Below are 25157 nucleotides of genomic sequence, written 5' to 3'. Positions count from 1 at the left end.
TAAATTATTGAAATACTTTCAACAAGTGTTTGTTTGCACCTTTGTGAATTTCAGTGTCATTTATAAAAAATAAAAAACACTTGTTTAACAACAGACCCACAGATTTATTTGTAAAGAATCTTGTAAGAGTCTGGCTGACTTAAAAGAGGCTTCAAGATTCCTTTTAAGAGGCATTTTCTCAGCTATCTGCAATACAAGTATGACTGAAGAATGAAGCTGGTGTTAATCATGGGCTTTGCTAAAGACAGAAAGCAGCAGTTGGCTATTTTATGCAGTTGACTACTCCATTGTCAACACTAATTAAATCACTAGACCTACAGAGCTCGACGTTAACACTTGTCCGGGGCAAGTAAAAAATAATTGCTGGACAAGCAGATTATAGATTTTTTTAAAAATGTTAATATCTCTATATCAAACAATTAGGCCACTCCGATCAGATTTGTATCAAAGTGTCCTCCGGATGCAATGTGTTACGCAGTTACCTCCTAATCTCTGTATTTCAATCATACAGTCGCTAGACGCGTTTTTGAGATCAAATTGATCTTAGCTGCGTGTGCATATTTGTTGATATTCATAGCTATTTAGTGAGTTACAGTGCAATCTGAAAGTATTCAGACCCCTTGCCTATAAAAATATATATATATATATATATTATGGATCCCCATTAGCTGCAGCCAAAGCAGCAGCTTCTCTTCCTGGAGCTCTGCAAAATTAAGGCAGTTTATACCATTTTACAAACATTACAATACATTCACAACACACTGTGTGCCCTCAGGCCCCTACTCCACCACATCTCTACAGTACTAAATCCATCTGTATGTATGTATAGTGTGTATATATAGTGTGTATGTTATCGAGAGTGTGTGAGTGTATATGCATGTCTGTGCCAATGTTTGTGTTGCTTCACAGTCCCCGCTGTTCCATAAGGTGTTTTTAGATCTGTTTTTTCAATATCATTTTACTGCTGGCATGAGTTACTTGATGTGGAATATAGTTACATGCAGTCATAGCTCTATGTAGTACTGACGTAGTACTGTGTGACTCCCATAGTCTGTTCTGGACTTGGGGACTGTGAAGAGACCTCGTGGCATGTCTTGTGGGGTATGCATGGTTGCCCGAGCTGTGTGCCAATAGTTTAGACAGACAGCTCGGTGCATTCAACATGTCGATACCTCTCACAAATAAATGTAGTGATGAAGGCAATCTCTCCTCCACTTTCAGCCAGGAGAGATTGACATACAGTGGGGCAAAAAAAGTATTTAGTCAGCCACCAAATTGTGCAAGTTATCCCACTTAAAAAGATGAGGCCTGTAATTTTGATCATAGGTATACTTCATCATAGGTACACATAGGGAACTATGACAGACGAAATGAGGGGGAAAAAATCCAGAAAATTGCATTGTAGGATTTTTAATGAATTTATTTGCAAATTAAGTATTTGGTCAATAACAAAAGTTTCTCAATACTTTGTTATATACCCTTTGTTGGCAATGACAGAGGTCAAACGTTTTCTGTAAGTCTTCACAAGGTTTTCAGACACTGTTGCTGGTATTTTGGCCCATTCCTCCATGCAGATCTCCTCTAGAGCAGTGATGTTTTGGGGCTGTTTCTGGGAAACACGGACTTTCAACTCCCTCCAAAGATTTTCTATGGGGTTGAGATCTGGAGACTGGCTAGGCCACACCAGGACCTTGAAATGCTTCTTACAAAACCACTCCTTCGTTGCCCGGGAGGTGTGTTTGGGATCATTGTCATGCTGAAAGACCCAGCCACGTTTCATCTTCAATGCCCTTGCTGATGGAAGGAGGTTTTCACTCAAAATCTCACGATACATGGCCCCATTCATTCTTTCCTTTACACGGATCAGTCGTCCTGGTCCCTTTGCAGAACAACAGCCCCAAAGCATGATGTTTCCACCCCCATGCTTCACAGTAGGTATGGTGTTCTTTGGATGCAACTCAGTATTCTTTGTCCTCCAAACACGACGAGTTGAGTTTTTACCGCAACGTTAAATTTTGGTTTCATCTGACATTCTCCCAAACTTCTTCCGGATCATCCAAATGCTCTCTAGCACACTTCAGACGGGCCTGGACATGTACTGGCTTAAGCAGGGGGACACGTCTGGCACTGAAGGATTTGAGTCCCTGGCGGCGTAGTGTGTTACTGGTGGTAGGCTTTGTTACTTTGGTCGCAGCTCTCTGCAGGTCATTCACTAGGTTCCCCCCGTGTGGTTCTGGGATTTTTGCTCACCGTTCTTGTGATCATTTTTACCCCACGGGGTGAGATCTTGCGTGGAGCCCCAGATCGAGGGAGATTATCAGTGGTCTTGTATGTCTTCCATTTCCTAATAATTGCTCCCACAGTTGATTTCTTCAAACCAAGCTGCTTACCTATTGCAGATTCAGTCTTCCCAGCCTGGTGCAGGTCTACAATTTTGTTTCTGGTGTCCTTTGACAGCTCTTTGGTCTTGGCCATAGTGGAGTTTGGAGTGTGACTGTTTGCGGTTGTGGACAGGTGTCTTTTATACTGATAACAAGTTCAAACAGGTGCCATTAATACAGGTAACGAGTGGAGGACAGAGGAGCCTCTTAAAGAAGAAGTTACAGGTCTGTGAGAGCCAGAAATCTTGCTTGTCTGTAGGTGACCAAATACTTATTTTCCACCATAATTTGCAAATAAATTCATTAAAAATCCTACAATGTGATTTTCTGGATTTATTTTCCTCATTTTGTCTGTCATAGTTGAAGTGTACCTATGATGAAAATTACAGGCCTCATCTTTTTAAGTGGGAGAACTTGCACAATTGGTGGCTGACTAAATACTTTTTTGCCCCACTGCACATGTTATTAATATTAGCTCTCTGTGTACATCCAAGGGTCAGCCGTGCTGCCTTGTTCTGAGCCAATTGCAATTTTCCTAAGTCCTTTTTTTTGTGGCACCCGACCACACAACTGAACAGTAGGTCAAGGTGAAACAAATCTAGGGCCTGTAGGACCTGCCTTGTTGATAGTGATGTTAAGGCAGAGCATTGCTTTATTATAGACAGACCTCTCCCCATCTTAGCTACTACTGCATCAATATGTTTTGACCATCGCAGTTTACAATCTAGGGTTACTCCAAGCAGTTTAGTCATCTCAACTTGCTCAATTTCCACATTATTTATTACAATATTTAGTTGAAGTTTTGTTCCAAATACAATGCTTTTAGTTTTAGAAATATCGAGGTCTAACTTATTCCTTGCCACCCTCTCTGAAACTAACTGCAGCTCTTTGTTGAGCGTTGCAGTCATTTCAGTCGCTGTAGTAGCTGACGTGTATAGCGTTGAGTCATCCGCATACATAGACACTCTGGCTTTACTCAGTCAGTGGCATGTCGTTAGTCAAAATTGAAAAAATCAAAGGGCCTAAACAGTTACCTGGGGAATTCCTGATTCTAACTGGATTACATTTGAGGCTTCCATTAAAGAACACCCTCTGTGTTCTGTTACTTGTCTAACTCTTTATCCACATTATAGCAGGGGGTGTAAAACCATAACACACAAGTTTTTCCAGCAGCAGACTATGATCGATAATGTCAAAAGCTGCACTGAAGTCTAACAAGACAGCCCTCACAATAATTGTATCAATTTCTCTCAGCCAATCATCAGTCATTTGTGTAAGTGCTGTGCTTGTTGAGTGTCCTTCACTATAAGCAGGCTGAAATTCTGTTGTCAATTTGTTTCCTGTGAAATAGCATTGTATCTGGTCAAACAAAATTTTTTCCAGACGTTTACTAAGGGTAACAGGCTGTTTGGTTGGCTATTTGAGCCAGTAAAAGGGGCTTTACTATTCTTGGGTAGCAGAATGACTTTAGCTTCCCTCCAGGCCTGAGGGCACACATTCTCTAATAGGCTTAAATTGAAGATGTGGCAAATAAGAGTGGCAATATCATCTGCTATTATCCTCAGTAATTTTCCATTCAGATTGTCAGACACCGGTGGCTTGTCATTGTTGATAGACAATCTTTTTTACACCTCTTTCACGCTGAATTTACGGAATACAAAAGTACAATTCTTGTCTTTCATCATTTGGTCCGATACACTTGGATGTGGTGTCAGCGTTTGTTGCTGGCATGTCATCCCTAAGTTTGCTTATCTTGCCAATGAAAAAGTCATTAAAAGTAGTTTGCAATATCAGTGGGCTTTGTGATGGATGAGCCATCTGACTCAATTTCTTTCCAAAAATTGAATTGAAGGTGCCCAAAAGCTTTTTATAAGCTCTTTATATAATTAATCTTTGTTTCATAGTGTAGTTTCTTTTTCTTTAGTTTAGTCACATGATTTCTTCATTTGTAGTATGTTTGCCAATCAGTTCGGCTGCCAGACTTAATTGCCATACCTTACGCCTTATCCCTCTCAACCATACAATTTTTAAATTCCTCATCAATTTAAGTCTTTATAATAATGTTCTTAAAATCGGTGCGTGCTTATTAGTAACTGGAATAAGTAGTTTCATAAATGCGTCAAGTGCAGCATCTGGTTGCTCCACATTACACACCATAGACCAGCAAATATTCTTTACATCACCAACATACGAATCACAAAAAAAAAAAACTTATTGTATGACCTCTTATACACTATATTAGGCCCAGCCTTCGGAACTTTGGTTTTCCTAGATATGGCTATTATATTGTGATCACTACATCCTATGGATTTGGATACTGCTTTAAAGCAAATATCTGCAGCATTAGTAAAGATGTGATCAATACATGTTGAGGATTTAATTCCTGTGCTGTTTGTAACTACCTTAGTAGGTTGACTGACAACCGGATCCAGGTTGCAGCCACTGGTTACAGTTTGAAGTTTTTTCCTGAGTGGGCAGCTTGATGATAGCCAGCCAATATTTAAAATCACCCAGAAAATATACTTCTCTGTTGATATCACATACAGTATCAAGCATTTCACACACATTAGCCAGATACTGCCTATTAGCACTTGGTAGTCTATAGCAGCTTCCCACAAGAATGGGCTTTAGGTGAGGTAGATGAACCTGTAGCCATATTACTTCAACAGTATTTAACATTAGATCGTCTCTAACCTTTACAGGAATGTGGTTCTGAATATAGACCGCAACACCGCCTCCGTTGGCATTTCTGTCTTTTCGGTAGATGTTATAACCATGTATTAATGCTAAAATCAGTTCTTTAAAATCCATTTTTAAATGTTCTGAGCTAGCCCTCATTTGACCCCACATGGACTACGACAGTGTTAGCTCACAGCATCTGTGGTAGAACAGTCGGAAGCAGCCTTGTTATGTCCTGTACTCGTGCTCCTTGGTAGCACAGGGTTTTTGCCTTGGGGCTTGAGATGTTTCTCATCATAGAGCTGCCTGATGATGACAGCTGATGATGTTGAATGGGCTGGTCTCTCAGGCAGCCTCACAGTCTGGTGATTTGATTGGGAAGCCACCAAGGACAAAGGTGCCGGAACCTCTGGATCCAGGGCGGCAAAGCTGTTCCTGGTTTGTGTCAGCTCCGGGCTCAACATCTCCATGGAGACCCCCGTTTCCAGAGGACGCTTTCTTTGACTTCCACGGCGAGTGATGTACCTCCATGGCTGGTTTGTTGGGTCGAGATCAGCTCCGTTCTCCAGGGAAGGGGGAAACCCCTTCAGGGATGGAACCCTGCCTAGCACCAGCCAGTCGGCTGTGGAGAGCTGACACGGCGGCAAAACTTCCACCAGACCAGAGCGGCGTCCGGCTACTGGGGTGGAAGAAAAATAAAACAAAGGTGGGCGTGGGTTCCTTTGTGGAGATGAGAGAACCTTCCAGAAGGACAACCATCTCTGTAGCACTCCACCAATCAGGCTTTTATGGTAGAGTGGCCAGATGGAAGCCACTCCTCAATAAAAAGGCATGACAGCCCTTTTGGAGTTTGCCAAAAGGCACCTAAAGGACTCTCAGACCATGAGAAACTAGATCCCTTGGTCTGATGAAACTATGATTGAACTCATTGTCCTGAATGCCTTAGTGTAGCATTTGGAGGAAACCTGGCACCATCCCTACGATGAAGCATGGTGGTGGAAACATCATGCTGTGGGGATGTTTTTCCAGAGGCATGGACTGGGAAACTACTCAGGATCGAAGGGAAGATGAACGAAACAAAGTACAAAGAGAGCCTTGATCAAAACCTGCTCCAGAGTGCTCAGGACCTCAGACTGGGGCGAAGGTTCACCTTCCAATAGGACAACAACGCTAAGCACACAGCCAACCTGTCCCAAAGCCACTTTTGGTTAAGTCTAAAAATGTCCTTGAGTGGCCAAGCCAGAGTCCGAACTTGAAACCGCTCTAACATCTCTGGAGAGACCTAAAAATAGCTGTGCAGCAACGCTCCCCATCCAACCTGACAGAGCTTAAGAGGATCTGCAGAGAAGAAAGGGATAAACTCCCCAAATACAGGTGTGCCAAGCTAGTAGCGTCATACTCAAGAAGGCAAAGTCTGAATAATTTCCAAATTTCCAAACGCACTCTATTTGCCCAGTTATAGCTCATTTTTGGTCAGCAATGAAAATCCTGGAAAAGTCATGGTGTGTGCCATTGTCAGAAGAGAGAGAGCTAGAGACATTGCGCAGCAGGTAAAATAATGATATAGCATAAAACAGACAAAATAGATAACCATCCTCAGCACTGACAGAACACATTGTAAAAAAATAAAAATAAAAGAAAAGAAAAAGAAGCTGACTTTGGTGTGTTTGAGCAGGGTTGGATCAAAAGCCTGCACACCAAGTAGCTCTCCAGATGGGAGAGGTTGACAGACGAGGTGACCGTCCTATCAATAGATAGTTACTTCCTCCTTTTTTCTGAATTGAGAATGGTAAAAAATAAAATAAAATAAAAAAGTAGCCTAGTTAATTTAAGTGGAAAAAGTACCTGGTTGAAAGGGTAGTGTGTAACCAGCTCTATAGCTGACGCTAGTGGAAAACACTAATCGCCAATGGTGATATAGCCTAGACCTATATCAAGATAATGCAAACCAGATCACAGTTGCAAACATCTGCTCTAGAGAGCATGGCAGGACGCCTGGGCTGAGAACATCTGTCACTGGCACCTTCAGAACGGGGACAGTGAAGGGTTTCTAGAGAGGGTGGAGGGGGGTTGGGGTCTTACAAAAGCATGTGATAGGGTGGGGAGCTGTGCTCGTTGACCAGGTGTGTATTTGGGCCTCTATGGTTACCATTTGTCTGTCGAATATCAGTTTCCAACTGTTGCTAGACTAGCCAGGGGTTAAATGACACGTTACTCTCCATGATGACAAGCAATTACGGGTGACTCCCCGTGCTCTCTCTTCTAGATATCACACTGAATCACCCATTCTTGCCATGGGTACTAAATGCTATGACGTCACTATCGCCATCCACGCGACTACTTCAAATCAGTGTGATGTACCACATGTCAGTGTTTTACTCTACGATGCAAAGTAGCACATTATTTAAATGTATTTCCCATTCATATAAAGTTTATTTCGTCATTGATGTGTAAATTACATTTCTGAATACTAGCCCGCAAGGTAAGACTACGTGGGAAAGTGGAGAAAGGCATTTATTCCATGTGTACTGTACTTCAAACTATAACTTTACCCAGGTTCCATCCTGCGACAGCAACCTGTGGAAAACCCGAACGAACCATCTCCAAAACTAGCTAGCTAACTTGCTACAGTTACTGTTTCCAAACCGCGAGTCAAGCCGTTTGCTACATTGTCAAGCTCGTTGCAACACTTCAGAGTTCTAACATGAGGATAGCTAACGTTAGCTAGTTACTTCCTCATTTTTTTCACAAACCACGTAACGTTAACACGTTTGACATTAGCCTTGCAGATTTCAGAGTAGTCCGAAAACACACTGAATGTTGTGAAATAACTGGCTGCAAATGAAATAAACGAACAGGTTTGTTAGGTAGAGATCTAAGTGGTAACGTTCTGACAACTTCTGCCACTTGTTGTACCAAAAACAGTAGCAACTCAAGTTCCCAAGTAACATTGAACAGGAGTGCATTATTAGTTAACTCACAATCAGTGAAATATTTAATGAATACGTACAAATTTCTTTTTGCCGTCTCCATCTTCATAGTTTTTCTTTTCTTTCTTGTCCTTCTTGCTTTTGGGAGCAGAGGCAGAGGCAGAATTCCCAGAATTAGGATCCATTTGTGTAGAGATAGTTTCCTCAAAGGGAGAACAAAAATAAATCCACAAACACACCCGGTGACTTCCCGACTTTTCAAAAGTTGTCCTTTCCGACGGGAAGAAAAAAAAAGTATAGCTAAGTACCCTTGAGAACTGACTACAACTATTAGCAAATGGCTAGTTAACTGGTGCTAGACAACAACCCCAAACCCCTTTTCATCCGCCTGGGATTGAAAAAGGAGGGAAATTCAAAGTACCCCCAAACAGTGGAAAGAAAACGTATTGTAGCTACTCTTGACGACTCTTTGTTGATGGAACAAACAAAACTTTACGATTACAAAAAATGTTGTGCAATTTTAGTCGCAAGGAGAGTCGTCCGTAATCCCCTCCCAAAAAAACAGTGAGTGCCTCCCTGAGTGTCTGTGCGGTAGTGACTGATGGCTAATGTAATGCTAGCTAGCTAGGCTAAAACTCGGTAAAAAAGATACGGTTCTTCCTACTTCCACAATATTTTTCTATACAACAAGTTGTTCTTTGTTATATCGCTGTAGACTCCAATATTGCAGTCATCTCAAATTCGTTTCCATTACTGGAACAAGTTAACTTTCCCGAGTGACAACGTTCAAACCCTTCCACGGTAGGCTTCTTCCTGCCATAACAAGTTGGAACGGGTGGGGAAGGACCATGCGCACTAGAACTATTACCTGAGAGATATGACAGATGGATGGGTAGAAGGGCCTTAAGTCATTCTTGTAAATTTGATAAATGTGAACCACAATCACGTGTGAAGTAGAATGATGCTAAACAAATGAATAATCTCTTGCTTAATAAAAAGAGAAAAACATTGAAGACTTGAGAAAAGTAGCCTATAATTTCAGAATACCCCCTCCGCTATATTTTTGGGGTCATATTTTACTCGGTCCAGCACAACTCCAGCTCAGCTCCAAAATCATTCACTATGACAAGATCCCTTTAGAACCCAACTAGACACAACCACAGAACAAATCTACAAATTAATTTCACTGTGAGATGGTAAATACATTTCTCCTTATAAACTTGCTGATTTGATTCAGGTTATAATTATTTTCAAATTTTACTTAGATTTCAAGAAGAAAGACTAATCACCGGTGTTAGGCTACCCCTTAGTGGTTAATAAACGAATAACAGACTCGGGGGAGGATGAGAACAATCCACACCTTTGTTGAATGTTGAATCTTTTCTTTCATTTTTTTTCGGATTTCAATCTTCAATAGCTGATGGAACGCTTGGTTTAAGAGCTTTTGAAGAATCAATGGTGAAATTATTTTTTATTGAAAAAATAAAAGGTGTTGATTGTTCTCCATCCTAACTCGGACTATACACTGAGTGTACAAAACATTAAGAAAACCTGCTCTTTCCATGACATAGACAATTGAGACATGGATTGTGTATGTGTGCCATTCAGAGGGTGAAATGGGCAGGACAGAATATTTAAGTTCCTTTGAACGGGGTATGGTAGTAGGTGTCAGGCGCACCAGTTTGTCTGTCAAGAACTGCAACGCTGCTGTATTTTTTTATGCTAAACATTTTCCCCGGGTGTATCCCGGTTGAATCTCAATTCGCCCCTACGAATTGAGGCTGTTCTGAGGGCAAAAGGGGGGTGCAACTCAATACTAGGAAGGTGTTCCTAATGTTTGATATACTCAGTGTATCATTTTTATAGAGATGGAACGTTTGGCTTAAAGAGCTATTAAATAAGATATGAATTTTCTCATAAATTGAAAAATTTTAAGATGTGGATTGTTCTCCATCCTCCCCTGATTGAGAATATATCCTTCCCATAGTGGTGGTAGGCTTAGTTTATGAGTTATTGAAATCAGAATAATAAAAAATAAAAATAAAGGTGTAGATTCAGAATATCTCATGTTCATGGCATTGCTTTGAATAAGATATATTGAAGATTGAAATCCGAATCTCAACACTCAACACAGACCAAAAGGTCTCGCCTGATTTAAAATATACAATTGTCAGTCATGGCATGCTTGGAAAACCAAATATCCAATATAAAACACATTTTACCTCGGTGTAAAACCAAAAGATAACCAATTTGGCTTGGGCGATTTATTACGCTCGTGTATTGTGAGTGAAGGCTAAATTACAAAAAACTCCAAGGAAGCACGTGATCAGCAAGGATTGCAGTCATGAAACCTCGCTTTGTTTCTGGGACATTCAACTATCAATCCGTTTCATCCCATCACATTATCATCATCACCATATGTTGTTCATATATTTATCATATAGATTTAATCATGGTTTTACACAGGACAAGGAATGAAACTTTAAGCGGCAGAATTACACAACAGGCCTACATAATAGCGCAAATTCATTACAGTGCAGTTATACAAAATGTTGTATATACACAAACAAACATTTATATGCACATAATGACATTAGTCCAGTTTGGAACATGGTGCGTAATAGGCCTCTCTCATTGTGCCAAATTAACACTTAACGGTTACGCACAGCGTTTGGACCATGCAGTTGGCAAAAATCTTAAATTCCTCCATGACTACATTCGATAACACCAGTTACCCAGTCCTGGTACAAACGTTACCACCCGATGGGGTAACGGGTTCTACTTGTAGGATGTCCGGGCCTCTCTGAGAGACCTATCGTAGGGCATGGAGGCGAAAAAGGAGGTCCTCAGCTGACAGTTGATGAAGAAGACGATGAGCAGCACGAGCAGAAACAGAACCAGACAGATCACCACGTAGGTTGCCAGGTCTGGTTTGTTCAGCTCTCCGCCCTCCCGCAGTCCTCCCCTGTTATCCGTGGGCCTGAGCAGGCCCGCCATGCTCACCGAGCCGTTAGATGCGTTCACGGACCCAGACGCGTGCGTCTGATGGGCCAACCCTAAGTCCGGTGCGTTGGTGGAATTCAGCAGGATTTGCCTCAACATGACCGCTTGCGTCACCCGGTCAACGTTCAACTGGGAAGGGGAGTAAAATACCAGATTTTAATCACAGACCAATGTAACGATAGGCTACCATAACGTTCAATCATGCAAATGTAGACTAAGTGAACGATCATGAGAACAACGCAATTTAGCTACAGACCCGTGTGAAAGACAATGACGCACAAGGAAGACATGGAGTGTGTCAAGAAGGCAAAGATAAAAGTGAGTGTTGAGTCAATAATACCCGTACGAGTCCGCTACTTACTTTGGTGTGTGCAGCGGAGAGTCTCCGCAGGTGAGGTGGAGATCCAGGGAAACAGTGCCCGCATTCCTCAGACTCTGACCGCTCTGTCCAATCTCTCCCGGGGAGAACGCGCTCTGGAGAGGCGGTGTTGTTTTGGCACTAAATCCCCTGCGCCTACAGACCATATGTCCTTGAGTCACTAATTTAGCCGCAGAACTGAATTCGTATATCCTGATATGTCGAAGTCACTAAAAATCACCAGAGGTTGTCTAGACTCGTTACCAGTGACGTAAACCGCCAAGGGCTTCTCCGGCTGTGTAATGTCGAGATCATGAGGACGGAACTAGCGATTTGAATACTCGGATTTCTTCGTTGAGATTTCTTACCGTAAACACCTGGCCTATCTGGACTGTAAAGTTAACGTAATGTCGCTAAATGGTGCTACTTGGTATAGCCTAGTTGGTAAAGTTTCATAAGACCATCCTTACAAGCACGCAATTTATCTCGTCTGGCTGGTCCAAGTGGGTTCTTAAAGCGCGCTGTAACAAGTGGATTTATCGGGTAGAGCGCGGGCCGAGAAAGGGTAGACAAGGGTACACTGGTTCACCGCCGGTTCCTCTTCGCGCACGTTCTTATATCCAGGAAAGGTCGACAAGTATCGGTTTTGAGTGCCTTCAACTCCAACCGATCCCCCGACGGGAATATCGATCCAGACCCGAAGAGTGGGGTGGGGAGAGAGAAAATTGATAGAAGGTTCAGAGATCCGTCTCCTCTCCGGTAGCGCTCTCTCTATCTCTCCAGGTCGTAGGCTATACAGCTTCCTCCCTGCCTCGGTTTGTGTTTTGTGGGGAGAGGATAGATTGGTTACCAAGAGAGGGAGAGGGCGAACGCTGGACGGGCTCGGGGTTGGTTAAGAGATGCCATTGGACAGGGACGAGTTAAAGTCAAGCGTGTCATGTGACGTCTTGTTCCCCTCACTCTTTCCTTCTCTCGTGTTTTTCTCCCAACATGTCCTTATTCATTTGTGAGAAGGTGAGTGAAACAATTGTTATGTCAGTGCGGAATCTCTCGGGGTGATTAAAACTAAGCAGGTTGTGTGTGTGTGTGTGTGTGTGGGGTTGAAGGATGGTTGAAGGAACAGCCCCAAACCAGTCCAGCGACTAGGCTGCAAGCTGAATGTATTTATTTTACCCCTCGGGTGTAAATACAGCATGATGCAGTATGATGCAAGTAGGCTAAAGTCTTCTGGTAGAGCCTGAAAGTGTAATTTTCTCAGAGTTGGAGTGGCTGACTAATAACACCCTGATGTGTTCCAGCTAAAAGGACTGAGGAGACATTGGGGACGGAGATTTGAGTGTTATTTATATAAACACTATTTATACAAAAGTATGTGGACACACCTTCAAATTAGTGGATTCGGCTCTTTCAGCCACACCCGTTGCTGACAGCGTATAAAATTGAGCACTCAGCCACGCAATCTTCATAGACAAACAATGGCGGTAGAATGGCCTTTGAAGAGTTCAGTGACTTTCAATGTTGCACCGTCATAGGATGCCACCTTTCCAAAAAGTCAGGTCATCAAATGTCTGCCTTGCTAGAACTGCCCTAGTCAACTGTAAGTGCTGTTATTGTGAAGTGGAAACATCTAGGAGCAAGAACGGCTCAGCCGCAAAGTGGTAGGCCACACCGGCTCACAGAACGGGACCGGCGAGTGCTGAAGCGACTAGTGTGTAAAAATCGTCTGTCCTAGGTTGCAACACTCACTACCGAGTTCCAAACTGCCTCTGGAAGCAACGTCATTACAAGAACTGGCCGAACTGGCCGAACAGCCGCACACAAGCCTATAGATTATCATGCGCAATGCCAAGTGTCGACTGGAGGGGTGTAAAGCTTGCTGCCATTTGAGTCTGGAGCAATGGAAACATGTTCACTGGTGTGATGAATCACACTTCACTAATCTGGCAGTCTGACGGACAAATCTGGGTTTGGCGGATGCCAGGAGAACGCTGCCTGCCCCAATGCATAGTACCAACTTTACAGTTTGGTGGAGGCAGAATAATGGTCTGGGTCTGTTTTTCATGGTTTGAGCTGGGTGCCTTAGTTCCAGTGAAGGGAAATCTTAACACTACAGCATACAATGACATTCTAGATGATTCTGTGCATCCAACTTTGTGGCAACATTTTTGGGAAGGCCCGTTCCTGTTTCAGCATGACAATGCCACTGTGCACAAATCGAGGTCCATACAGAAATGGTTTGTTGAGATCGTTGTGGAAGAACTTGACTGGCCTGCACAGAGCCCTGACCTCAACCCCATCGAACACCTTTGGGATGAACTGGAACGCCGACTATGAGCCAGGCCTAATCGCCCAACATCAGTGCCCAACCTACCTAATGCTCTTGTGGCTGAATGGAAGAAATTCCCTGCAGCAATGTTCCAACATCTAGTGGAAAGCCTTCCCAGAAGATTGGAGGTTGTTATAGCAGCAAAGGGCGGCCAAACTCCATATTATTGGCCATGAGTTTGGAATGAGATGCAACGACGAGCATGGTGTCCACATACTTTTGGTCATGTAGTGTATATTCTGGGAAACTATAATCCTGTATAGAATGGACATTTGGAGATGGTGAGGCTTTATGGATCATAATAGCTGAATGCATGTACAAGCACCCCTATATAAGCCTACAAATCTGAAAGCTTCTTGACAAAAGTGAGTGGATTGACACATGGTTTCTGAATTCCCAAAGTGCAAATAGAACGCAGTATGTATGAAAATTGCTACATTGTCATAATAGCCTTGTGTGCCACGCTCATAGTTGTCACGCAGCTGGTAAATGACACCAGTATGATATTATTGTGTTTGGCTGCAGAGAACAACCATTCTCTATAACAACTGTGACAGCCTCCATCACTAACCCTCCCTAATACAAGGAGACTAATGTTTCTTTCTGTCTCTCTGTCTCTCTGTCTCTGTCTCTCTGTCTCTGTCTCTCTCTCTGTCTCTCTCTGTCTCGTCTCTGCCTGACTGTCACAATGGAAATCACACTCACCTGCTGTCGGTTTGGAGAAAATGACAGAATGGGCATGAATACAGCACAGCCCCTGAAGAGAAACCACAAAGACCACTGCAAAACATTAGGCATCAGTCTTTTCTCTATTTTAGAATGAAAGGATATGATGACATTTGTCATGAATATTCAGGTGAAGGTGACCATTGGGCCCATCATTATTATAGTAGGAATTTGGGTATGATTAATACACCACTGCCTTAAAAGGTTGGCTGGCTGGTTCATATTCATGAGCACCTGTCGTGGTCGCAACAGGACGTGTTGGCAAGGCAAGGACAGACTGACATGGTCCACTGATGGACACATGCACACACGCACCTCATAAATATCTGCCAAGCGAGGAAAGATAAAAAACATTCACCATTGCAGAACAGGAGTTTGATTTCATGTGCAATATCAAATATGATATCTTACAGTACCATCATAACAATATGATACAACAGAATCTAAACAGCTAGAAAATAGTACAAATAAATAAAAACACTAATGAGTAGGTGTATCAACTTTTGACTAGTACTGTATATATATGTATATGTATATATGTATGTATGTACAGTTGAAGTCAGAAGTTTACATACACTTAGATTGAAGTCATTGAAACAAATTTTTCAACCACTCCATACATTTCTTGTTAACACACTATAGTTTTGGCAAGTCGGTTAGGACATCTACTTTGTGCATGACACAAGTATTTTTTCCAACAATTGTTTACAGACAGATTATTTCACTTATAATTCACTGTATCACAATTCCAGTGGGTGAGAATTTTACATACACTAAATTGACTGTGCTTTTAAACACCTTGTAAAATTCCAGAAAATTATGTCATGGCTTTAAATGCTTCTGATAGGCTAATTGACATCATTTGAGTCAATTGAAGGTGTACCTGTGGATGTATTTCAAGGCCTACCTTCAAACTGACATCATGGGAAAATCAGAAGAAAGCCAAGTCCTCAGAAAAAGAATTGTAGACCTCCACAAGTCTGGTTCATCCTTGGGAGCAATTTCCAAACCCCTGAAGGTGCCACGTTCATCTGTAAAAACAATAGTACGCAAGTATAAACAACATGGGACCACGCAGCCGTCATTCAGCCCAGGAAGGAGACGCGTTCTGTCTCCTAGAGATTAACGTACATTGGTGCGAAAAGTGCAAATAAATCTCAGAACAACCGCAAAGGACCTTGTGAAGATGCTGGAGGAAACAGGTACAAAAGTCTCTATAGCCACAGTAAAACTAGTCCTATTTCGACATAACCTGAAAGTCCGCTCAGCAAGGTAGAAGCCACTGCTCCAAAACCGCCATAAAAAAGCCAGACTATGGTTTGCAACTGCACATGGGGACAAAGATCGTACTTTTTGGAGAAATGTCCTCTGGTCTGATGAAACAAATAAAGAACTGTTTGGCCATAATGACCATCGTTATGTTTGAAGGAAAAAGGGGGAGGCTTGCAAGCTGAAAAACACCATCCCAACCGTGAAGCACGGGGGTGGCAGCATCATGTTGTGGGGGTGCTTTTCTGCAGGAGGGACTGGTGCACTTCACAAATTACATGGCATCATGAGGTAGGAAATTTATGTGGATATATTGAAGCAACGTCTCAAGACATCAGTTAGGAAGTTAAAGCTTGGTCGCAAATGGGTCTTCCAAATGAACATTGACCCCAAGCATACTTCCAAAATTGTGGCAAAATGGCTTAAGGACAAGAAAGTAAAGGTATTGAAGTGGCCATCACAAAGCCCTGACCTCAAGCCCATATGAAATGTGTGGGCAGAACTGAAAAAGCGTGTGCGAGCAAGGAGGCCTACAAACCTGACTCAGTTACACCAGCTCTGTCAGGAGGAATTGGCCAAAAATTCACCCAACTTATTTTGGGAAGCTTGTGGAAGGCTACCCCGAAATGTTTGACCCAAGTTACACTCAATTATTATGTGGTTAAATTGTTTATGTAAACTTCTGACCCACTGGGAATGTGATGAAATAAATAAAAGCTGAAATAAATCATTCTCTCTACTATTATTCTGACATTTCTCATTCTTAAAATAAAGTGGTGATCCAACCTGACCTAAGACCGGGATTTTTTACTCGGATTAACTGTCAGGAATTGTGAAAAACTGAGTTTAAATTTATTTGGCTAAGGTGTATGTAAACTTCCAACTTCAACTGTATATGTATTATATGTATGTATGTCCAGTACCAGTCAAAAGTTTGGACACACCTACTCATTCAAGGGTTTTTCTTTATTTTTTACTATTTTCTACATCGTGGAATTAGACATCAAAACTATGAAATAGCAAATGTGGAATCATGCAGTAACCAAACAAGTGTTAAAACCTCTACAGCACCGGTGGGCAATTCCAGTCCTCCAGGGCCTAGTTGATGTCACTGATTTTGCCCCAGCTAGCACACCTGACTCCAATCACCTAATCATGATCTTCAGTTTATAATGCAATTTGATTAATGAGCTGTGTCTGCTAGGGATGGAGAAACAGTGTGACACCAATCAGACCCTCGAGGACTGGAGTTGCCCACCCCTGCTCTATGGGATCGGTGGGTCCCCCGCGGAACGGTTGAGCGAACGTAGGCTAATGTTATTAGCATGAGGTTGTAAGCTACAAGAAAATTTCCCAGGATATAGACATATCTGATATTGGCAGAAAGCTTAAATTCTTGTTACTCTAACTGCACTGTCCAATTTACAGTAGCTATTACAATGAAATAATACCATTATATTGTTTAAGGAGAGTGTACAGTCATGAACTTGAAAATGTATTAATAAACCAATTAGACACATTTGGGCAGTCTTGATACATAATTTCGAACAGAAATGCAATGGTTCATTTGATCAGTGTTTTTTTTTCTTTGTATTATCTTTTGACATATCTAATCTAATTATCCTACATTAATTTAACATTTCTTGCCATGTTCTTGCGAGACATTCCACAAATTACCTTTTAACAAGGCACACTTGTTAATTGAAGTGCTTTCCAGGGGACTACCTCATGAAGCTGGTTGAGAAAATGACACGCATGTGCCAAGCTGTCATCAAGGCAAAGCGTGGCTACTTTAAAGAATCTCAAATATAAAATAGATTTTGAGTTGTTTAACACCTTTTATGGTTACTACAAGATTCCATGTGTTATTTCATAGTTTTGATGTCTTCCATATTATTCTACAATGTAGAAAGTAGTAAACAATAAAAACCCTGAAATGAGTAGGTTTGTCCAAATGTTTGACTGGTACTGTATACAACTAATGTCATTGGAGCCAAAGGATATGTTATAAACACAAACAAACAGAAACAACCCAAAAACAACACAACGACCAAACATGGTGTGGTGTAACCTTGGTGTGGTGTAATTTAATCTTCAATAGCTTCCTATCCTTCTCTCCTCTCCCTAATGTATTAATGTAAACTGCATGGAAGGTATAAATGTGAAACAGAATCCTATTTAGTGCTTCCATCTATTATAATCCCAAGTAAGAGGACATAAGAGGTAGTGGTAGAGTATGATCTACATAATCGTGTCAAATTCCTTTATATAAAAGACCTAGCCCACTGCATTTCAAATGACCTGTGGACAACTATGTGAAATATGATCACCTTGTTATGTACTGCACTGCTATGCAACAGAAACCAAAACATATGAAATGCTAAGAGGCGTTAAGACCCCAGTACTTGGTAAAATCTCCTCGTCGCAGCTGTACACAAATATAGCCGTGAGTCATGTTTACATTTAGGGAAGGGAAAACATCCAAGTAATTGTGACGAGTAAAGAGATTATGATATATTTTCTTGAGTGACACTCTTTCTCTGTAGGCCTACTCTGCTACAGACTCACCACACACTCTTCCTCACCACACACTCTTCCACCCCCCCCCCCCCTCTCCTCAGCACCCAATGAGAATGACCCACTTTCCCAGTGCTCCGCTGTCCAACTCGATCTCTTTACATTCCGCTGGGTGACAGTCTCACCCGTATTTGCGAAATTCCGATCCTGTCTCCTGACATGAGGTCGACAAGCGGCTTGCGTGGACACAGAGAGGGGCAACCTACTCTGGCGGAGAGGGGCAACCATGAGAGAACTAAATATATAAATAAATATATAGGTGTTCAAAGATGCCTTGCTCCGTAGATAATTGTGTTCATTATACAGCTCTGCTCATTAGCTGGTAACCTCTGACAATCCAATTTTGAATCAACACTGCATTAGAATTCTCACCCAGCAGTACTGAAGTAGGCTTCATTAGGGACCATGCCAATCTGAGTGATTCTCTCTCTTTCTTCTCTCTCTCTCTGACACACTCGGCTCTCTCATTGTCTCTCTCTCTTTCTACGGCTCTTTCTTATTAACACATGCATCCAAGAAAGAAAGAAAGACAAACGTCAATTGATGGATCAGCAAGGGATCATGTTCACAATAAATATGAAAAATGTTTTTGTCTTTGTCTTGTGAAATATTTTACAAGGGAACAGAGAGGTTATTGAGACAGTCCTGAGAGAGAGAGAGAGAGAGAGAGAGGCCAGTGCGATTGTTCAGGAGTGCTTTTTGCGATGAGACATAATCGTCCCCAGCGGGGGCTGAGGACGAGTCGACAGGGATTACGTACGCAGCACACACATCCACCCCCTTCCCGTCGCTGGGTGCCGCTCACTGGAGCGCTGCAGTGCCATGCAGTGTGTTTGGAAGGAAGGTCGACTTTGACTCTGTGATATAATCCCTCATATGCCTCATTCAATGTTTTGACTTTCCTCAAATACTGTAACGTTCTCCCACCAAAACTGGATTCGGGTGTTTTAGTGTCGCAGTAGATACACTTCTCCTAAATGTGTGTGATCTCAACCTAAATATCACACTACTTTCAATAGCAATTTCCCCCAAATGAAATAATACCACTGGAGCCAGAGGATATGTCTGAGAGATATGAGTGCCTCTGTATGTTTCTATAATTGGATGGGTATTACATCTTGGGAGGGCAGCAACATCATTTCAAGACCCACATTCAGCTCACTACAGTCATTTAATAGAGGCGAGAGGGAATGTCTTCTCATAGCCCTATTACTGTGCTACAGACAGGCCAGGGACAAAGCTGACAGGCCAGGGATAGAGGTGCGTGTGTGGGGGACATACTGTAGAGCAATGATTCCCAAACTGTGGGTCGCGGCATGGGTCCAGGTGGATTGCGGGATGACATTTTTATCTATTTAAATTTGGAATGGAAAAAACTCTTTCAATGTAAACTTCAACAACTTAAACTAAATTAAAAGTATTTTAAAAAGATAATGGACCTACATATATATATTTTTAATAATAGCCTAAAGTCTTACAATCAACTTACAACTTACAATCAACAAAATTAAATCTAGACAATCAGGCCCCCAATGATTTTGTTAGAATGTTTAGAGCATAAGCATTAGCCATGTCAAAATGCATAGAATTGCAGAAAATTAGCTTAAAAACGGAACATTCTTCTCTCAGCTCCATGGCAAAATGTATTGAATTGCAGAAAAAAGTGCAACCTTTATTTGAGCTCCATGACAAAATGTATAGAATTAGCTTGAAAGGGGCAATCTGTAGTAGCTACATACAATGTTTGGACTTATAAAATAATGATGTGTACCCAGTGATTCATAAAGAATAAAACCTATAAATGCATCATGAGCTAAGTTCAACTGATGTACCCCGATGTTTGTAAACAATGTCAATCTAAACAAACACTATATAGATTAAAAAAAGTTTCAGTCTTTGCCTCCATTGCGCTGTATGTGAAATTGAGAGTGGTTACATTTCTCCAGCCCCATCCCTCAGCTTTTTACATAAACAGGTAGCAGGGAAAACACTTTTGTTATTGTTTCAACTGCTGACTGCCGCTTTAAAATGGAAAAATTCTCTCTCCACTGCCAAGATTCTATATTTTACTTATGCTTTGGTCTGTGTATGTTTTTTTCACCGTTCAACCCTTATCGTGGGTCGCGACGCAAAAGACACCTCAATTGATGTAGAGGTGATGCAGAGTGTGCATGATCAGGCCTCTCAATGTGTGCTGTATACACAAAGCCATTAGTTCCCTTCAGCCGCAATACAGCTTACCTCCATCAGAACTGAGTGTCCCTGCTGCCAACCTAGAGCACACAGACCAGACCCAAAACACAACGGCTGATAACAGCCAGATACAGACAGACACTGCTGCTTTGATAAAATACTTGACACACACATGACCCTATTCAGTCCATCCAGTTGTCATATAAAAAAAAATAATAAAGCATTCTTCGTTTGCTGAGTTTTAATTGATTCACACACTTAACATTGTTTCATTGGCAACCTAAGTCCAAACTCGCCTTTTCCCATTAAAAGATGGATGTTAGTGTTGACTTGCTCTGTCTGTAATATCTGGGAACTGATTTTGAATGCCTAGTCTGATAGCACGGGTAATGTAGGGTAATGTGGCAGGTCCTCTGTTAGTGGTTACATGGCTTCAAACATGCTGCATTGGGCTCCTATTCTTCCCTGATGATTCTTGTCTGACTGCAGTCAAGATACACGCAAACAACGATTACGGTATCCCCCTCTCAATTTTCATAATTATCTTCCTTTCTTACCTCTGCCTCCTCTTTTCACCTCTGCTGGAAATGACTGGGCAAATTATGATTTTCCTTCAATGTATTGTACATCAAAAACCCTGGCTGAATGGGGGCTCTGTACAATTAGTCCCTTGACTATCCTCTCAGAAATATGAAATACTGTTTTATTTTCATCTGTTACAGAGCCAGAGCCATTCACAACAATCAGACAAGGAACACATCTCCAAATGAAAAGACTCCGGAACATGACACTTGAAAAAACAAGAACGTTTCTGTTTCTATGAGAGACATATTTTGTTTTACCACAGTGCTCTTATGGAAATCACATCCACTCCAGAATATTGGGTTCTAAGGCTCAAATGTATTATTGAATGCATAGAAATGTTTCTGTCCCACTTTGACATGATTGGTAAAAGCAGAGTGGATTGTGCTCTTTTCTTTCTTCAGAAATATGTTTTGCTGAGTCAAGCCATACAAGATGCCAGCCATCTCCCATAAGGGCTGATCTCAGGTCAGCTCTCCTTGCTCTCACCCTTTCCATTAACCTCCTAACATCAACACTGACCATGGACCAGTTTGTTTACAGCGCAAAATCAATACAACAAGGATCCAGTGTCTTATAGGATATTCTGCTTAGGATGCCATTTTGGCTTCCTAAAACTGCTGCGAAAGATCAGAAGTCGGTGACGGGACGGGACGGGGACGGGGGGATGCGCAGGTGTTCGCTCCAGTGAGCCATGAGGCAGAGGGACCAGAGCTGCCTTGTTAGCATGTACCCCACAGCACCACATGGCCTTCTCTTTAAAGATCACAAACAAGTAGCAGAGGTGAATAACAGAGCATTGGTAAGTGTCTGCTCTGTGCCTGTTGTTGATTAGAGGGTGGTTTTGGCTGGGTCACTAGTAGGCTGTAGGGGGCCTGGGGACCAAGCAGGAAGAGAAGAGATAAGCACACAGCTAATTACACGCTGCTGAACTGCTTCCAGTGTCACCTGGTCACACACAAATAGGAGAGAAAGACAATGCAACAAATACCTGAGAGAGGGGGAGGAGGTTTTCACAATTCCTGATATTTAATCATAGTAAAAATTCCCTGTCTTAGGTCAGTTAGGATCACCACTTAATTTTAAGAATGTGAAATGTCAGAATAATAGTAGAGAGAAGGATTTATTTCAGCTTTTATTTCTTTCATCACATTCCCAGTGGGTCAGAAGTTTAAATATACTCAATTAGTATTTGGTAGCATTGCCTTTTAAATGGTTTCAATTGGGTCAAACATTTCGGGGTAGCCTTCCACAAGCTTCCCACAATAAGTTGGGTGACTTTTGGCCCATTCCTCCTGACAGAGCTGGTGTAACTGAGTCAGGTTTGTAGGCCTCCTTGCTCGCACACGCTTTTTCAGTTCTGCCCACACATTTTCTATAGGCTTGAGGTCAGGGCTTTGTGATGGCCACTTCAATACCTTTACTTTCTTGTCCTTAAGCCATTTTGCCACAACTTTGGAAGTATGCTTTGGGTCAATGTTCATTTGGAAGACCCATTTGCGACCAAGCTTTAACTTCCTAACGGATGTCTTGAGACGTTGCTTCAATATATCCACATAATTTTCCTACCTCATGATGCCATCTAGTTTGTGAAGTGCACCAGTCCCTGCTGCAGAAAAGCACCCCCACAACATGAAGCTGCCACCCCCGTGCTTCACGGTTGGGAGGGTGTTTTTCAGCTTGCAAGCCTCCCCCTTTTTCCTTCAAACATAACGATGGTCATTATGGCCAAACAGTTCTATTTTTGTTTCATCAGACCAGAGGACATTTCTCCAAAAAGTATGATCTTTGTCCCCATGTGCTGTTGCAAACCATAGTCTGTCTTTTTTATGGGGGTTTTGGAGCAGTGGCTTCTTTCTACCTTGCTGAGCGGACTTTCAGGTTATGTCGAAATAGGACTCGTTTTACTGTGGATATAGATACATTTGTACCTGTTTCCTTCAGCATCCTCACCAGGCCCTTTACTGTTGTTCTGGGATTTATTTGCACTTTTCGCACCAATGTACGTTCATCTCTAGGAGACAGAACACGTCTCCTTCCTGAGCGGTATGACGGCTGCGTGGTCCCATGGTGATTATACTTGCGTACTATTGCTTGTACTAATGAACGTGGCATCTTCAGGCGTTTGGAAATTGCTCCCAAGGATGAACCTTGGCTGATTTTTTGAAGGTAGGCCTTGAAATACATCCACAGATACAATTCCAATTGACTCAAATGATGTCAATTAGCCTATCAGAAGCTTCTAAAGCCATGACATCATTTTCTGGAATTTTCCAAGCTGTTTAAAGGCACAGTCAACTTTGTGTATGTAAACTTCTGACCCATTGGAATTGTGATACAGTGAATTATAAGTGAAATAATCTGTCTGTAAACAATTGTTGGAAACATTACTTGTGTCACGCACAAAGTAGATGTCCTAACCGACTTGCCAAACCGATAGTCTGTTAACAAGAAATTTGTGGAGTGGTTGAAAAACAAGTTTTAATGAGTTTTTAACCTTAGTGTATGTAAACGTCCGACTTCAACTGTATCTCATTTCTCGAAAAGTATTTGTTGATTGAGTGTTGTCCGGTAGGCTAAGCATCAGGGCAGAAGAGTACTGAATGTTTACCAAACTTCAGGGAATGGAGTTCACCGATGGATGAAGAGGTTTGTATTTGTATTAAATAGGTGATCCCCTTTAGCTGCTGCCAAGGCAGACAAATTAAGGCACATTGCACATAAAACAAAAGATAACAGTACATCATATAACATTATTACACCACTACATATCTACAATACAAAATGTATAATACCACCATTCATCAATATTACAATGTACATAGTCACTTTAACCAAATCTACATGTACATACTACCTCAATCAGCCTGACTAACCGGTGTCTGTATTATAGCTTCGCTACTTTTATAGCCTCGCTACTGTATATAGCCTGTCTTTTTGCTGTTGTTTTATTTCTTTACCTACCTATTGTTCACCTAATACCTTTTTTGCACTATTGGTTAGAGCCTGTAAGTAAGCATTTCACTGTAAGGTTGTATTCAGCGCACGTGACAAATAAACTTTGATTTGATGTGTGTAGAGTGTGTCTATAGCAGATTCCGACAATAATGGGCTTTAGGTGAGGCAGATGGAACCTGTAGCCATATTACTTCAACAGTATTTAACATGAGATCCTCTCTAAGCTTTACAGGAATGTGGTTCTTAATATAGACCATGACACCTCCCCCATTGGCATTTTTTAAATTTTTAATGTTACCCCTTTTTCTCCCTAATTTTCGTGGTGTCCAATTGTTTTAGTAGCTACTATCTTGTCTCATCGCTACAACTCCCGTACGGGCTCGGGAGAGACGAAGGTTGAAAGTCATGCGTCCTCCGATACACAACCCAACGAAGCCGCACTGCTTCTTAACACAGCGCGCATCCAACCCGAAAGCCAGCCGCACCAATGTGTCGGAGGAAATGCAGTGCACCTGGCAACCTTGGTTAGCGCGCACTGCGCCCGGCCCGCCACAGGAGTCGCTGGTGCGCGATGAGACAAGGATATCCCTACCGGCCAAACCCTCCCTAACCCGGACGACGCTAGGCCAATTGTGCGTCGCCCCACGGACCTCCCGGTCGTGGCCATTGGCATTTCTGTATTTTATGTAGATGTTATAACCATGTATTGCTACCACTGTATCATCAAAGGTATTATCTAAGTGAGTTTCAGAGATAGTTAGAATATGAATGTCATCTGTTACTAACAAGTTATTGACTTCATGAACCTTGTTTCTTAGGCTACATATGTTAACGTGGGCTATTTTTAGCACTTTTCTGGAATTCTTGATTGTTTTCGTTGCTTTACCGGGAAGCTTAGCAGAAGTTGACATGCTGGTGTTATTTATGTTAGTTCAGGGTGAGCTGGTTCATAGGCACATTATTACTGCATACAATAGCTGTGGGATCAACAGAGGCATTCATGGCAGTTAGAGCGACATAAATTAGGTTACTTACATTGCGTCTTCCAACGCCCCTGGGATAATGTACAGTTGCTGTAGCATTATGACAACTCAGCAACACAATGGTAGAGAATAAATGAGCTGGGCTTGGGTCATTGACAAGTCATTGTCCCAAAGTAGCCTTCTAATTCTGTG

General features: G+C 42.0%; 2 protein-coding genes across 4 annotated transcripts in view; both read right to left on the bottom strand.

Annotated features, from left to right (window-relative positions):
• LOC139366187 (protein diaphanous homolog 1-like) overlaps window positions 1–8800 on the bottom strand; it is a 142671-nt gene extending 133871 nt beyond the window's left edge. For all 3 annotated transcript variants that reach the window (XM_071103374.1, XM_071103375.1, XM_071103376.1), the window contains exon 1: window positions 8071–8800. In XM_071103374.1, the coding sequence (XP_070959475.1) occupies window positions 8071–8175 (105 nt within the window). In that variant the 5' untranslated portion in view covers window positions 8176–8800. The remainder of the gene's footprint in view (window positions 1–8070) is intronic.
• Window positions 8801–9383: 583 nt separating this feature from the next.
• On the bottom strand, window positions 9384–12192 carry LOC139365935 (small integral membrane protein 32-like). Its single transcript, XM_071102994.1, has 2 exons — window positions 11355–12192; window positions 9384–11122 (listed from the first exon to the last, which is right to left on the bottom strand). The coding sequence occupies exon 2, from the start codon at window positions 11090–11092 to the stop codon at window positions 10769–10771; it is 324 nt and encodes a 107-aa protein (XP_070959095.1). The 5' UTR covers window positions 11093–11122; window positions 11355–12192; the 3' UTR covers window positions 9384–10768.
• Window positions 12193–25157: the final 12965 nt, after the last annotated feature.

This window comes from Oncorhynchus clarkii, chromosome 14, assembly GCF_045791955.1.
Source record: "Oncorhynchus clarkii lewisi isolate Uvic-CL-2024 chromosome 14, UVic_Ocla_1.0, whole genome shotgun sequence".
NCBI lineage: Eukaryota > Metazoa > Chordata > Actinopteri > Salmoniformes > Salmonidae > Oncorhynchus > Oncorhynchus clarkii.
This window is presented reverse-complemented; position numbering and strand designations above follow the sequence as displayed.